The sequence below is a fragment of the Lonchura striata genome, chromosome 3 (genome assembly GCF_050655825.1).
Source record: "Lonchura striata isolate lonStrDom1 chromosome 3, ASM5065582v1, whole genome shotgun sequence".
In the NCBI taxonomy this organism is placed as follows: Eukaryota; Metazoa; Chordata; class Aves; order Passeriformes; family Estrildidae; genus Lonchura; species Lonchura striata.
Genome location: NC_140705.1, coordinates 71,872,910 through 71,889,404, shown reverse-complemented (window position 1 = coordinate 71,889,404; position 16,495 = coordinate 71,872,910). Strand labels below are relative to the sequence as shown.

The window sequence follows — 16,495 nt, the reverse complement described above, 5'->3', positions numbered from 1 at the left end:
GAATCCCAGCCAACAAAAATAAGCTCGTGTCTCAACAGCAGTGAACAGAGCGTGTCCGGGTGTGCTCCTACGGGGGAGGGGGTGACTGCTCTGCTCTGCTCCGCTCCGCTCCGTGCCGCGGCTCGGCTCGGCTCGGCGGCTCTCTCCGAGGGTGAAGCGCTAAGGATCTGCCTCTCCTTGGGCGCCTGCCGCCCTTATATCCCGCCGGCCGACTGCATGCCTAATGAGATGCAAATGAGCAGCCCCCCAATCTGGCTAGAGCTGTCACAAAGGAGCCACTTTTCCAAACCCTCCTCTCAATGGATCGCCAAATGGTCAGTGAGCTGTAAAATGTGCAACCCTCCTCCCCCTCCCCTTCGCGCTCACAAAACGTGTTCATTTACATTCCTGCAAATTTGGTAACCGCAAGAATCCCCCTTCTGCTCCGGCGAGAGGGTAACACCCCCGCTGCACCGGGGAGAGGCAGTGCAACACGCTCCGGACAGAGAGTAGCCCCGGGGACGGCGGGCTGTAATTGCCTCTTGGAACGTGCAGAGGAGCCGCCGTGACCCCAAAAAGTGACTCGGTGATCGTGACTACTGCAAGGGGCTTCTCCGGCGTTAAAGGGAAGAGGGAGGTGGGAGCCATCGAGCCATAACGAGGGGAGTCCCATCCCATGAAATTCACACCGCATTTACCCCGGCATAACCGGGGTAATTGGGGAGGGGGACAACGAACGTGGACGAAGTGACCCGGGGCTCGCTCTTCCTTCGGCTCCGCTCACGGCGCGCATCCCGCCGGCGGAGGCACGGGCGATCCCCGGGGATCCGGAGGCGAGGGAGGACGCGGGCGGGTTCGCGGCGGGGACTTGTGGAGGGGACCCGTTTGCGGGGCTCCGCGGGTCCCGTCCCTGCCACCACCGCTGCTGGAGAGAGCCACTCTCTGCGCCCGGGTCCCGCACCCCTCTATGATTATTATCATCATCACCAGCAACCTCTCTCTCTACGTCTCTCTCTCTCTCCCTCTCTCTTTTTTCGTCCTTCAGCTTAGTAAAAAGTGAGTTTGGTGTGTGTCGTTCGCGTGGCTGTCATTAAGGCCGTTTGTTATTGTGTGAGGGCTGAATCAGTTAGCTCTTTGTGCTCTCAGCTGTATGGTAATGTAGACAGCACCTGCTCCCTGCACAATGCGAGGGAGAGAAAGAGCTCCCCTCGGCGCACGCTACTGCCTCTACAACAATGTCCGCACATTTTTTAAAGAAATCCCTTCCAGCACTTCCCCCCTCCGCAACACACATACACACACACATACACACACATACGCGCACAAAATAAACTAGCCCAAATTTACACCAGTCATCACCTTTACAAATTTTTCAACGTACCCATCAGATAGTACAACTTTTGTTTTGATCTTTAAAACATGGCAAGGAGTTTACTGGTGCGGTGAAAAAGGGATAGAGACTATTACCATTTGAGGAGTTTCTTAATGATGGATGGAAGCAGGGGATAAAAGTTGGAGGGCGACTCTGGCATGTCACTCGAAGCAGGGTTTTCCACTTTGTTTAGGCACTCTGTTTAAACACCTTTGGTAGGCGCAGGCGGATTCATTAGGATGCAAGGTGTAACTGTCTCTGTAAATGTCATTTTAATTGTAACAGATCATTTCAGCACAGATTAAGCTTGTGTGCAAAAGGAGAGGATTTGGCTACAATAACCTCACTGTAGGTATGCCGTGCTAAAAGCCTTATTATGGCGACTTTATTGGGTTGAAACGTGCATTTGCATGGCAAAATGTGGCTTCCATTGAAGCAGATGTCTTGATCACAAATTATCTTACAATGCGCTAGGAAAAAAAAAAAAATCTTAAAGACTTCTTAAAGTAAAAGCATTGAGTAATACCAATTAAAAGAAAATCACTAATGAGTTCATTCAGCCCAGCTCTTCTTGACTGTTCCAGGACTGTAGCTGCCCACATTCATTTACTAGGGGTTTGTGGCATCTACCCCAAACCCAGGCCACCTACTCCAACTCTTGGTACAAGCATCCAGATCTTTGCAACGTTTTGCCACTCAACGTGTGTCCTTTACGTCTAATTGTAGTCAAACGATCCATATACACCCAGGTGCTCTTACTCTCACCTCTCACTGCCCCTCGACGCATAAGCAAAAGTTTAAAATGTACAGGAATGTTTGGATTTGCCTTTTTTCTTTTTTTACCCCGGAATTGTGTCTGGGGAGAGAAGGGACCAGCGATCCCGCAGGCATCCTGCGAGAACGTAAGGAAGACGGCCCAGGAGGGAGCGGAGCGGAGCGGGCGGCGGATCCTCGGAGGCCCGGCCGCCCGCCCCCGCCGTGCCCAGCCTCAGCAGCGGGGAGCGGGGGGCGCATCCCGCAGCAGCGCCGGTTTACACTGCACATTACTTTTGCCACCTAGCGTCAACATCTTTTCAAGTGGCTTGTCGCTGCTTCGCAAACTTTGCTGCGGCGTTATCCCCGGGAAAAAGAGAGAGAGGGGGGAAACATCACTTCGTATGAGATTTACTAAACGAGTGGGGCGGGGGGGCGGGGGGCCCGGGGTGAGCGGCAATATCTGTCTTGAAATTTGGGTGGTGGCCCGTCGGTGGAGGCGAGAAGTGATATATCAACGCGGATCTTTTAATCTACGAGAGATAGAAAATTGGTCCATTAGCATCTCCTTGCTTAAAAAACTGGAAATAAAAAGTTACACGCGCGAGGGCTTTAACCTAGAGATAGAAAAAAAAAAAAAAAAAAAAAAAAAAAAAAAAAAACTGAAAAAACTTGCCCCCAAATCCTGAACAACCCCCCTTCGGTACCGGGTATTTGTTAAATTGACGTGGCACAGATTTCTCGATTACCGCTGCTGAGCGTGACTGAAAGGCGCCGTGAGAGCCGGCAGGATCCTGCCCACGGCGCTTATTCTTCTCTGGCTTAATTTATGCCACGCGATTCTGTATTGGGGAAATCAAGCAGAAAGCTCCTTTTTCTGCTTTTTTCCCCCCTCTCCCTCTCTCTTTCAGATGCTGGACTAACGGGGAGACTGTTTAACTTAAGTGTTTCTATAGGAGGCTGTTGTAGTTTAACTCCTGCCCACCAGTAGCTGAGGCGAACAAAGGAGGGACTCGAGGTCTAACTATTCATCCATTCTCTGCACTTTAATTTTCATTGATTTCGAAGACAAGGGGAGCCCTTAGGGATTCTCGCTGAAGGGGGATGACACGCCTTTAGACGCGATCAGCCCCCCAGCCAGCCATCTGCTCCCAACCAAATGGCGCTTTTTCGCTCCCAACCGCGTGTCTCTGCACCGCGCTCGCCCGCCGCCCCCCGCCGTCCCCCGCCGCCCCCGCGCTGTTCACCGTGCCCGCGCACCGCCGCCGGCCCCCGCTGCCGGGCACGGCCGGCCGGTCCCTTCCCTTCCCTTCCTGTCCCGTCCCGTCCCGTCCCGCCCGACGCCCTGCGCGGCCGCGCCCGCCCCGCCGAGTGAGCCGGCGGCGGGACCCCCGGGGGCGGGCGCGGGGAGTGGGGCCCCGCCAGGGCGCGGTGACCCCGCACGGCCGGGACGTGGCGGGCCCGGCCCCGCCTGCCAGCGGCTCGCTGGGGCTGGTGGGGCATTGTGCTCCCCCTCCCTGCCCCTAATTGATACCCTTCCCGCAACAGCGGCCCCCCTCTTCTGCTCCGGCGAGCACCAGCGCGGCCGAGAGCTCCACATCAGCCGCAGCTTTTATTTCTAAGCGAGCCAGATTATGGGAAAAGTCACTTAAAAAGGGGGGGTGGGTGGGATATGCGCGTGTATTAATTAGGGCGACGCGCTGCCATCGCTGGCGTGCAACACTGATTTTTCCCGGGACGGAGGGCTCCGGGCATATGGCGAACGGTGCGTCGGCGGAGGGACGTGAACGTGTGGAGCTATGTGTAGCCGAGTGTGCATAATATTTTAATTCGATCTATAGTCCCTACGGAGGTATGTGTGCGCGGCTGCCCCATCGCCGCACGGCCCCTTCACCTGTTCTGCCGAGCCGGGCCGGGCAGGAGGGATGGGAAGCGGGGGGAGGGCAGGCAGGGTGCCGCTGGGCTGGGGCTCCGGCTTCCCCGCTGGCCCCAGGCTCGGCGGCGTGACCGGGGGTGCTGGCGGTGCCCCAGGCCCTGCCGCCGGGCGCCCCGACCCGCGGCGGGTGCGTGACGGGCGCGGAGGGGCCGCGGTGCCGGAGGGGCGCTCCGCCGCCCTTGCCGTGTGCGGGGAGGAGGATTAAGAAGTTTAGCGTGTAGGTTAGCCCAAAGTTGCAAAGGCATGTGCTGATTAGAATAAGAAAGGACAGTCGCGTGGCTCAGCTGGCACACAGCGAGGCCAGATGATAGATAAGCAGCTCTGGGTCTTCCCTTCCCCCCAGCCCCCTTTTTGAAATCGCAAATCATCTGCTCCGGCCCTATCCTAGCCCCTCATTTTCATTACAATGGTTGTGTGTTTACCTGTGATCCTAGAACCGGGCATTCCTTTGTCTCCCGAGGAGATTACCGCAGCCAGCTGCTCTCCAACCCTTCCCTGGGCAAATCCCGAAGTGGCCCCTATATGTGTTTTACTGATTGCACACGAGGAGAAAGCCAGATACCCCCTCCCCCCGCCCCGGCCCCGTTTCCCTGCGCTACTTGTTTGTTTGGGTTTTCTCCCTGGCTCGCTTCCGACGGGATTTAGCTTGTGGGAAACTAAGAGGGATAAAATTGATCACTCGTGTGCGTGAGCTGTCATTGCTCCCAGAGTCGGAAGGGTGAAGGGCTGTTTACCTCCGCCTGGGGGGCCAGAACCACGGGATCCCCTAGGGAACGACAGGACAAAAGGGGTTTGGGGAAATAAGGTTTCCCCCTCCTTGCCCTCCCTCAGTCCTAGGGTCCCCCCCCCCTGCCCCCGGTCTCGGGGGGAACTTTTCCCAGAACTTGCCGTGGGTGCTCTGAGCTGGGCAGGTCCCATTCCTTCCCCTGCCCCTGCTCTGGGACACGCAGTTTCAAATGCTCTTTCTGCCCATGCCCACCTTGAGACACCTCTGCCTTGCATTTGGAGTACTGGCATCTTTGGCCACCTTTAAATTCAAGGATACTCAAGATCTTCACCACACCAGAAGCCACAGAACACATTGAACTAGAAAACATTCTGAAGTGCTTTACCACATGAAATGTCCCTTGATCCTGATTTTTTCCTGTGCCCCAGCAGACAGATTGCCCTGTCAAGCAAGCCCAGTGTAACCCCATGCAGTGCTGAGGCCTGGCTTGTCTTGGCAGCAGTGTCATAGAGAGGGAGGGTGAGCGACAGGACTCAGATCATGTACAGGTGATAAAAAATGTGACGGCACTCCTCAAAAAAATGTTCTGCATTGCAGCTATGAGATTTTGCTGGATGGCTGGAAAGATCCCTTTCTGCTACCAACTTCAGTAGCAATATTTGCTCCTCTGCCAGTTCTCTTAGGAAAATTCCCTCTTTCGCCCAGCATTATTAATCATTTTAAGCCAGAACTATAAATAGTAGTTGCAAACCACCACTCCAGCACAGGTTGCTCTCTAGAGCCCTCTGACAGCACAGAGTGCTGCTGTACTGTGTTGCATTTCATGCATGAAGGGTTTTTGTATTCCCCCCACTTTGCACAGTGTGTACATCTTGTGAGCTGTATGCTGGCTGCAGCGCAAAACTTGCTGCTAATAAACTCTGGGGGAGGAGAGGGGGCAGCATTTTGATTACATACTTCCAGAGCTTTCCAAGCCACTTCCAATTTGTGCAGTTTTTATTTCTTTCTGCATCTGTCCACGTTCAGGGTAGGCAGGAGGTGCGAGAAGGTGGGGACAAAAACTACTCTGCAGAAGGTGATTATGAGAAAGAGGATGGGTATGGATGGGGCGGGCCTGAGCTTTTGGAAATGCTCTCCCCTTTTCTGAGAGCATCTGCCCGGAGACGAACAGATGTGGGCACCTGCGGTGACAGGCCACATATGCTCCATCCTATTCACAGGCATTCAGACACAGCCACAATGGTGAGGCTTTGTGCACTCGGAGTCACCAAATATATTAATCTGCACTCCCCAGAGCACCGCTCTCTTTAATTTTTCACCGGCAATAACTTCTGAGCTAATCTTCCCACGCGCTCCCCCGTGTCCCTCTTTCCCCTCCCGGAAAGATGTGAAGTTATTCAGGTCCCCACCTGTTGCCGGCGGGCTGCGAGCGGGTCTCGCTCCCGGCCCGCACCCAGGGCGTTATCCCTTAGGGATAACACATCCCTGGGGATGTGCGGCCCGGGGACAACGGGGGTTCCGCTCCGTGGCAGTCGTCGGGCACGACAAAGCCAACCCGCCCTCCACCAAAGATCGCGCTGCCAGGGGGGACATCAATCTCCCAAGTGCGACTCGGGGGGGCTTGAAGCAATTTCGGTGCGCGACGCTTTCATGTCCCCCGCCCCGTATCTCCCCGTGCCGGCCGGGTTCGTTCGGGGGCACAATGGCTCCTCCGGTCCCATTGTAGCCTCACAAAGCCGAGGGACCGCGGCCCGCGGTGGGGGACAGCCCCGCTGCCGGCGGCCCGGCCCCTCACAGCGGCGCGGCCCGGCCCCTCGCCGGCCCGGCCCCTCGCCGGCCCGGCCCCTCGCCGGCCCGGCCCCTCGCCGGCCCGGCCCCTCGCCGGCCCGGCCCCTCGCCGGCCCGGCCCCTCGCCGGCCCGGCCCCTCGCCGGCCCGGCCCGCCGCCGGGCGCAGGCGCGGCCCCGCCCGCGGGAAGCGGAAGCGGCGCTCGGGTCAGTGCCGGGTGCGGGGCCGCGGCCCGGGGGCTCTCCGGTGGCGGGCCGGGCGGGACGGGTGTGGCGGGGCGAGGCTGCCCGGCCCCGGCCCCGAGCCGAGCGGGCCGAGCGGGCCGGGAGCCGCGCGGAGGCCGGGGCGGGGGGCTCGGCCCTGCCGGGGCTGTGCTCAGCGGCCCCCGCACCCTGCGAGGTTCTGAAAGGCCCCTTCCAAACCGAACTGTGGTTAAAGAGGGTGGTATTCAGAACTGTCTTTAACTGATAGATTTCGGGAGTGCTTTTAAAAGCTGTCTATTCACTATACTTAGTAAACTCACTTTAATTTCTTTACCTTTTGAATACCATAAGCATGTATATTTCTTAATAAAAAATCAAAATCTATCCTCGTTTTTCTTGGGTTGTGTACTTCTCTATACGCTATTAACCTGAAATCTCCCTCACTGGATATGCTCAAGAACCATCCAAACGCAATCCAGTGGTGTGTGCTCTATGTGTCCTCTGTGCTGGACTTGACGTTCCTTCCAGCCTCACTCATTCAATGTGAATGAATGAATGAATGATTTTTTTTTTTTTGGTCGTACTTACGAGAATCTTTCGATACTTACATTTTTCACTGATATAAAAAGCAGAAGTAGAAGGAAAAATGAATGAGCACTTATGTTTGGCTTGCAGAGGGGAAGTAAACTGTTTCAAATTGTTAAAAACTGGAATATGGCAATGAACTGTCAGCAAAAGCAGAAGAATAACAGTTCTGTTTCCAAGCAGCTTTTAAAATTATCATTGTAGAATTTGATTGTTTTCCAGTGTTGCATCTTAGAACGTTGTTTTTATTTTTCTTCTTTCAGACTGCTGTGAGTTTCGGAGATCAGCCATGGGTGTTAGAGGCTTGCAGGGATTTGTGGCAAGGGTTTGCCCTGATGCATGCCAAACGATAGATCTGAGAGAAATGGCAGAGAAGCATCGCGTTGATCATCCTGATTGCCCACCTGTTATCGTAGTAGATGCCATGAGTTGCGTTAGACGCTGGTACACACCAGAATCCTGGGTGTGCGGTGGCCAGTGGCGGGAGTACCTTGCCATTTTAGAGGATTTTATCAATGCTTTTATGGCAGCTGGTATCAAGTTGGTGTTTTACTTCGACGGGGTGGTAGAAGAGAAAAAGAGAGATGAGTGGATCAAACGGAGGATGAAAAATACTGAGGAAATAGCCAGATTATTTCAGTTTATCAAGACTCACAGGAAACAGCCAGGGAGAGAAATGTTTGTTCTTCCTTCAGCTCTGCCTACTTTTACGCGTTATGCCCTGAAATCACTCGGTCAAAAAACAGTCTGCACACTGCAAGAGGCAGACCTTGAGGTGGCTGCATATGGTTTGCAGCACAACTGTATAGGAATTCTGGGGCAAGACAGTGACTACCTCATCTATGACACATGTCCCTACTTTTCCATTGAGAACCTCCGTTTGGACAGACTGGTCACTGTTATGTACTCTCGAGAAGTTCTTTGCCGTGTTCTTGGTATTAGTTTAACACACCTTCCTCTGTTTGCGTGCTTGCTTGGCAATGATATCGTTCCAGAGAGCATGTTGGAAGGCTTTTGGCACAAATGTTTATCCACCAGTCCCCACAGGAATAACAGCTACAACAGGAGAACAAACATACTGCTGTCTGTAGCAAATTACATCTCAAAAATGCCATGCTCGTACAGTAGCCTGAAACACTTGGAAGAGACTCTACCTCTGGGATCAGACAAGACATTGCTTTGCAGAGGAGTGAACTCCTATCTTCTGCCTGGGCAGCAGTCTCCATGGGTTCCTCCCAATGAAACAAATTGTCAAATATTATCCCTTCAACAACAATCACCTCTCTGTCAAGATAAAGAAATCTTTCAGGTAACTTGTTTTTTAAAGCTTAACAATCACATTATTGCCACAACTAGTTAGTGGAAATTACTGAGTACATCAATCCTATTAATTGAAATTTGCTTGTGCAAAAATCTTTTTTCTGTTAAGTAGAGCCCTAGTTAAGACTATTTCATGCATGAGCACAGATGCAGCACGTTTAATAAAATGTAGTTTCTCTCTCTTTGAAATGTCAAGTAGGTCAAATAATGGGGAGCAGCTCCTGTATAGGCCAGTAGCTGGGCACAGAAATGTGCTTCCCATGTATTATATGATTACCCACGTGCTTCCTGTGTATTATATGATTTCCCATGTTTATATGATTTGTGTATTGACTTGGTTATTACTTTGAAAACCCACAGGTCAGCCATAAGCTGGTCAATGATCTGCTTGGCTGTGCCTCGCAGTGGAGGTATCAAAGTAGCTGTGTTAAGAATGCAGAAGTTGAAATTGCTTGTGGTGGAGGCATGGAAACTCCAGAATCATCCCATACAGTCATAGAATTGAGGGTGGGCACCTTAAAGATTACCTAGTTCCAAATCCCTGCCCTGAGCAGGGAGACTCCACTAGACCAGCTTACTCAGAGCCCCATCCAACCTGACCTTGAATACTTCCAGGGATGATCCAACTCCTCTCTTGTCAACCTAGGCCAGTGGCACCACCTTCACAGCAAAGGGCTTCTTCTAATACCTAATCTAAACCTACTTGCTGTCAGCTTAAATCCATTTCCCCTCATCCTGTCACTACACACCCTTGTGAAAAGTCCCTCTCCAGCACTTCTGTAGCCTCCTTTAGGTATTTGAAGGTTGCTCTAAGGTGTCTCCAGAGCCTTCTCTTCTCCAGTTACACAAATCCAGCTCTCACCCTGTTTTCATAGCAGAGGTACTCCAGCCCTCTGATCATCTTTGCAGCCTCTGGACTCACTCCAACAGGTCAAAGTCCTTCCTGTGCTAGGGACATCAGAGCTGGACCCAACACTCCAGGTAGGGTCTCACCAGAGTAAATAAGGAGAATCCCTTTCCTTGCCCTGCTGGTCAAACTACCTTGGATGCAGCCCAAGGTTCAGCTGGCTTTCTGGGCTGTGAGCGCATGTTTCTCCTCAAGTTCACAGGTCAAGCAGCTTATTCAGGAGCACCCTAAAGCCCTTCTTAGAGCTGTTCTCTATCCATTCTCCATCCAGCCTGTATTTGTGGCCAGGATTGCTCCATCCCAAGTGTGGGATCTTTTACTCGGTGCTGTTGAAACTGATGAGATTTGCACAGGCCCACCTGTCCAGATTCCTCTGGACAGATCCTTTCTCTCCTGCGCATCGATGGCACCACATAGCCTGGTGTCACCAGCAGATTTGCCAAGGGACCACTTGTTCCTGCCACAAGCACTTGATCCCACTGTCCATGTTCATGGCAAAGATGTAAAATGTCCTGGTCCCAGTACTGAGCCCTGAGGACACCACCTGTCACTGGCCTCCACTTGTGCATCGAGCCATTGACCACAACTCTTTCTGTGTGACCATCCAGCCAGTTCCTCATCCACCAAGAGGTCCAGCTGTGAAATCCACGCTTCTCCAGTTCAGGGACAAGGATATTGTACAGGACAGTGCCAAATGCAATAAGTCTGTATTTTGTCATTTTTGGTTCAGGTTAAATTACCCTTGTTTTCATTGTCCCTGAATGACCCAAAAGCACTGCAATGGATTTATTAATTCCCAAAGGGCAGGGGTGCAGTAGCAAGTTTTATTTATGGCATCCCATACAAACAGGGATGCACTTGTGTTGGAGTGGGATATGTCAGATCAAGTCACCCTGGGGAATTGGATATATTAGCTTAGGGTGGTGTACCTGGCTAATAGAAAATATGCTACTGTGCATCAGGGTTTATGGTATATTAGTATATCTAGAGTACAATTCTGTCAATTCATGGCAATTAAGATAACATTGAAATTTTTTAAAAAATCTATACAAGGAAGTGTATTTTAGGCCCTATATTAGCCATCTGTTACTCCCTATTTTATTAGGTCCTTATAGACTTCAAACACAGAAGTTTTTTTTCTTTCTCTTGCTTATCTTGAGCATTTTCTTTAAAACAATTTTTCTGTTTCCTCATATTACTCTAAAGTAACAATACAATTTACATTTTGCTTTCTAAAAAGACTATAAAATGTTTCATAACTCCATTGTAACCTATGCAATGCTCATTTCAGCTAAACTGTAGATATATTTGGGCTTTTATATTCACCACACATAGATACAAGATATATCACTTTTGACTCTTGTAGTTAAATAGAAGATATTTTAAAAAAATCAGCAGCCATACATCATAAGAAGGTGTTGAAAAATCTCTTTCCACTTGAAGTGAAAGGAAAAAATAGCCAGAATGCCATTATCTAGGTTGGATTATGACCAGGACAATAGTGGCAATATCCTTATTCCTTAAGAGAATGTACCACCATGTGGTCTTTATGACAAATGGTCATTATTTCTTGGCTTGGTCTTTAATTTGAAGGGTTGAAGTTCTGAAGCATCATGCTGATCTAATAAAATGCTGCTCTAATAAAATAATAATGTTTAGAAATTCCATTGAAGAACGCCTCCCTGTTGCTGCAAGAATCCTACATGAAGCCAGTCCCTGGGCCAAGAAAATTACAGTCAAAATGTTAGACATGTTAACTTCTCTTTTGTTTTTGTTACAAGTGTTCAAATATTTGTATATGTAATGTGTGTGCTTTGCTTCATATTTTGAAACTCATATGTAGTTTTGCTTACCTTGCACACTATCTGAAATTACGCAAATGGCACACAAAGCTCAATTCTCACCATGCTGTTTCTCTCAGAAGAGCATAACTTTCTAGCTGATTGTAGGTATGAATCAGAAATATTTTTCAAGACACAGACATTGAATACAGCAATACTTTTGAAATCAGCTTGTAGTTTTTTTTTTAGTACATAAGATATATAGATTTTTAGCAAATTGGAATAAACTAGCATTGTTGATGGTCTCATCTGTGGCTGGTTTCTGTGCAATAGTTCAGTGCTTCATTAAAATCATGCTTAGAAGCACTTGATGTTCTGTTTTTATTTTATAAAAAAGTATACTTGGGGAGATTATATTGTTTACACATATTAGGAATATTGAATATTTCTTGCAGGGAAACCTTTAATTTATGTATAAGTGCTCTGTTGATTGGCACTGTACACAGAACGCATGACATTTTAGGAGAATTAGTTTCGATCGCTAATTACTAGTGAATGACTGCAGCTTTGACCTGCTGAGTTCCCAGGTTTGCAGATGCTGGAATTCTGCAGAAATGGTGGATTTGTTTCCAGCCAGTGGTCCAGTAACTCCTGGTGAAAGAATCTGTGGTAGCTGCAGAGGGATGACACAGCCCAAATAGTACAGCTAGCACAACATGTGCAGGGAATGCAGAGCAGGGAAATATCAGTGCCTGCTCACCATATGGCACAGGTCCTGGTGAATTTGTTAGTGGTACCCCATGGAAGCATTCACCCCGCTCAGCTGTTGAAACACCCCAAGTTTTGGTCTGGGGTTGTGAAGCAGAAAGTCTGTCTGGCTGTGCACTTGGCCAGTCCAGAGTGCCAGTGTTACTTGTTGGGCCTGAGAGCATTTTTGTTGCTTTCTCACCTAGGCTGTTTCAGACCAGCAGACCTTGCTGGTACTGAGGCTGCTTGTAGCCAGATGTATCTGTATCCAGTGCATAGTTAATGTGCAGCCTGGGTGATGCTCTTAATTCTGCTTTTTAAAACATGCCTTCAAACCTGGTTTTCCTTGCTAGTGTAGATGTCATTTCTTTTCACAGTGTAGAGCTATTGCAAAGAAAAAGTGTGTTGAAGTTAAGTATTCTAATTTTACCAGAATGTAAACTACATCAAGTCAGGTCAGGAAAATATACAGCTGTCTTGTATCGTTCATCTTGCAATAAAATTGGAAGTTTGCATTTTGTCGTTAGTTCACTCACTGTTTAAAGAAAGAAGATACATTTTCAGGTGACCAAAGTAGGGCAGCTATGCTGGAATACAGAATTAATTTTAAGAATTACTTTCTAAAAAAGTAATTCTAAAAAAGGTAATGATAGTTTTCCTGGGGATTCCTGTCCACAGAAAGATGGATGCCTGAAAAGATACTATACTGGTGTTATTTGAAAAAGCATTTGTTTCCTTCCTGGCTATTCCCTCAATTTCTACTGATGGAGAAATATCTATTTACTCAAATAGTGAATACATTTTGGTACTTTTTGACTTTTTTTAATTTTGGAGATAATGCCTTCTTCCTTCTTTGAACAAACAGTTAGCTAAAGAACAGCATATCCAATCTGAAAATTATTCGATCTTCAATATCCTGAGTCATGGAGAGATTGAATGCAGCAACTCCTTGGAAGATGACTATGACACAGAGATTCCTGGACAGGCACTTATCTACCGCCCTGCTCGTCAGCATATTTATTATATCTTGTTGGAATCTGGAAAAGGTAAGGATTAAACTACTTACACCATGATTCAAGTATACCTTCAATTTTGAAATATGGAATCTTGAATTCATCGCTTCAGTGGCTCTATCAGCATTTAGGATAGAAAATGTATTTAGGATAAAAAACTCCGAGCAGCTGAAATGTAATTCTTATGGAAGTAAGAGAAAATGTGAGAGTGAAATTATGGGGCTTTTTGTATATGGTGTTCCATTTCAGTGCTTTTAAAGTGATTTTTAAAAATTGGAGCTTTTTTCCTTGCTAAATGGGAAGTTGTGAAAGTTGTTAATGGTCAAAAGATTGAGCAAAGCAATGGTCTTTACGAGATTTTTGAAAGTTTGAAGGTATATGAAACCTAATGTTGCTTGGATGAGTGTGGCTCTGGATGAATTAGTGAGTAGTAATACACTTTTACAGAACAATAATGCACTGTTAAAGTTTTACCTTCTGTTGATTTTAAGTCTGAAATTTTCAGAGCAGTCAAATACAGTTCCTGTAATAATACAAATGCAAGTAGTCATGCCAGCAATTATTAGTTCTTTCATCCAAGTGCTAGAAAATACAATTTCCTTATCCAGTGGTATAAACAGATTTGGTAGCAGGTACTTGTATCTGTGCTTGCATTGATCTCCTTGAAGACAGAGAGTTATTTATTCACATCCTTGGACCAATTTCATGTTCTTAAGACTTCCATTAGTTAAGTGTTATCTTTACAGTGTCTTTCAGCCAGTGAGTTGAAAATTAAAAGTGTACTGAACCTTATTCTTTTGAATGTGTTGATTTCTCTGTGGTAATTGCTTTACATTTTATTGATGAAAGTGTACCGCCATCAAACCTAATATTCAAACTATTTGCTTAGAAAGGCACAAAAAGGTAATTAAGTACATGACTTCCCTCAGTAGCCAGAGGTTGAAGTTGTGCCATAATAGGAAAAAATGAATCCGAGTTTACATAGCAATTTGGAGAGAATAACAAGAATCTCAGCAGTAATCATGCACATCTGTCATTTTTCATTTTTTGGTGTACTGCCTCCAAATTTTGTAGATAATTATAACTTGGTTGGGTTTTACTTATTCATTTAAACAGCAGGATATTCACTGATGTTTTCAGAAACACCCAGACCAAAATTCTTAATTAAAAATTGTTGCTGCAAGATGGCAGGGTATTAGGCAGGTTAGTATTTGTTTTACTCAAAGAAGTACAGGATTGAAATACAGAAACGTTTATTTAGAGTCATATTGAAAATAAAATTTTATTCTGAAAGTTGTCTTCTTTTATGGAAATAGAATAAAACAACAGATAGGATGTGTTATTTATTCTTAACTCAGGCTTCCAATTCCAGAGATAATTTTCTAAACTAAATCATAGTTTAGAAAATCAATCCTTAACCCTTCCAGAAAGGTAGGTAGATTGTATCTGCATGGCTGCCTCTATTAAATCTGCATTTCCAGTGCATCTATCTACCTCTAACTGCTTTAACCATGTCACTTCCTAGTAGTTCATGAGTTACTTTTTTATTCCAGTGTATAGTTGCTTCTAAGTCAGGAGTGTAGCTCATTAGTCACAGTCTGTATTGGAATGCATAGGTATGTGTAAGCATTATTTTTTATGGATTCACTGCTACACCTACAAAGAAGCTTTGTTCTTTACAAAGTAGAATCCTTTGCCAGTTTCCCTCAGATGTGGTCAAGTTGACTGTTTTTTTGTAATTTGATAAGGGATAGGATGGGAAGAAGTAATCTACACTGTCCATAGGTTGTAGTGTATTGTAGAATGACCTTGGATTAGCATTATAAAAGAGCTTACTGGAACAAGACAAGGAATTAAATTAGTCCATGTGGAGTCTGCCACCATTATGCAGCTGCTGATGTAGCACATTTGAAGCTAACTCGACTAACTCTACACAGTTTGTTCAGTTTGCATTGGTGATACATGTGTTAGTGATCCTCCTTTTCACTCCTTAATATCATCAATTAAAATATGGTGTAAACTGACCTCTTTGCAGATCTGCTTACTTACTGTTAATTGGCAAAACAGCCAAAATTTTGTAAAAGCAGTGCTTACAGTTTTAGTAAGAACAGGTTAAAGCTAATGTAAACTGTTTGCCCTACTGTGAAGCAAGAGACTGTTAGTTTTGAATGTCTAGGTTGTGATTTCCAAGGGTGCCTAAGAGACCCACAAATCCATAGGAGCAGGATGTCATATCCTTTGAAACCATCAGCCCCTACCATGTCACTGCCTGAAGCCATAGTGGGATGTGTTGCTTTTGCTATCAGTGCCACTTTAAATAATTCTCTTGCACAGCCACTCGTTTCAATCCTTGCACATCGTCTCAGTCATGCTGTTGCAGCTGTTTGTGCAGCTATGTGGTGGCCCAGTTTGAGAATCTGAAAATAGCCTCTGTCTCTCTTCCCTGCCTTTCTTGTAGTCAGGTAACTAACCTGGTCTGTTTCCCTATCTGGCTCTGTGTAGCTACAAGCAGCTGTGGTGAAACACCCCGAGGGAATGGCAGGGAGCGGGAATGAGCAAATCAGTGCCTGCCTGTAAAAGATTGCAGAGCTGCTGAAAGAATTGCTTATATAATATTGCCTTTGATATAGTTTGGTGTGTGGTGTGTGTACCTTTACTCATGGAAATGTTGGAGAATCACAGCCTTATTTTTGATCCTACAGAAATCAATAAGGGGCTGATGGTGATTCTGACAATGTGGCATTTGTTGTCTGGGTATTTCAAAAGTGCATTTATAATTAATTGAGCCATTCTGATCAATATGTGAAATATTGCATGAAGTGATAGAAATTGTCAACACTTTAGCATCTTTCTGAGAAAAAGTACTTCTGGAAAAATTCAAGTAGGAGGGGAAAATAACAGTAAATAATATACCCTGATAGGCCAGCCAAGCTTTCTTATATGTGCAAAGAATTCAGAACAAAGCCAGCAGGTTTTGGCACTAGCGCAGTCCATGGAAATACCTGTACCTGCATGTCTGTTGCCAATTAGGAGGTTATGTAATGTAGCCTGAGCCCATGGCCAGCTCCTCGAAGTCCTGGCATCACTCCCAGTTCTAATATTAGCAGGCCAGAGTGGTCGCTGCTTTGACTCTGTCAAAAACAGTCCCTTAGCAGAATTTTTGCCAGTTATCACTCAGGAGAGTTGGTGTTGTTGCAGGGATAGAGGAGCACACATAACAACATTTTCCAACTGTCTTTTGGTTTGCACATAGTTGAAGCTGTCCTTAGGCTGCTTAAGCAGTGCTTTCACAGGTCATTCAGAATCTATTTAAACAAATGAACTGGTTTTTTTTTTGTTTTGTTTTGTTTTTTTCATTTCATTGGTGATATTCTTTATATGCATT

General features: G+C 47.1%; 1 protein-coding gene across 2 annotated transcripts in view; it reads left to right on the top strand.

Moving 5' to 3' along the window:
- The first annotated feature begins 3,818 nt into the window (after positions 1-3,818).
- The window catches only part of FAM120B (family with sequence similarity 120 member B), a 51,346-nt gene continuing 38,669 nt past the window's right edge, over positions 3,819-16,495 (top strand). Inside the window, exons 1-3 of one of the 2 annotated variants that reach the window (XM_085576808.1) lie at positions 3,819-3,956; positions 7,606-8,651; positions 12,963-13,143. In XM_085576808.1, the coding sequence (XP_085432934.1) occupies positions 7,632-8,651; positions 12,963-13,143 (1,201 nt within the window). In that variant the 5' untranslated portion in view covers positions 3,819-3,956; positions 7,606-7,631. Of the gene's footprint in view, positions 3,957-6,686; positions 6,761-7,605; positions 8,652-12,962; positions 13,144-16,495 lie in introns of those variants that run through there. The other variant, XM_021527167.3, reaches the window with a different exon arrangement.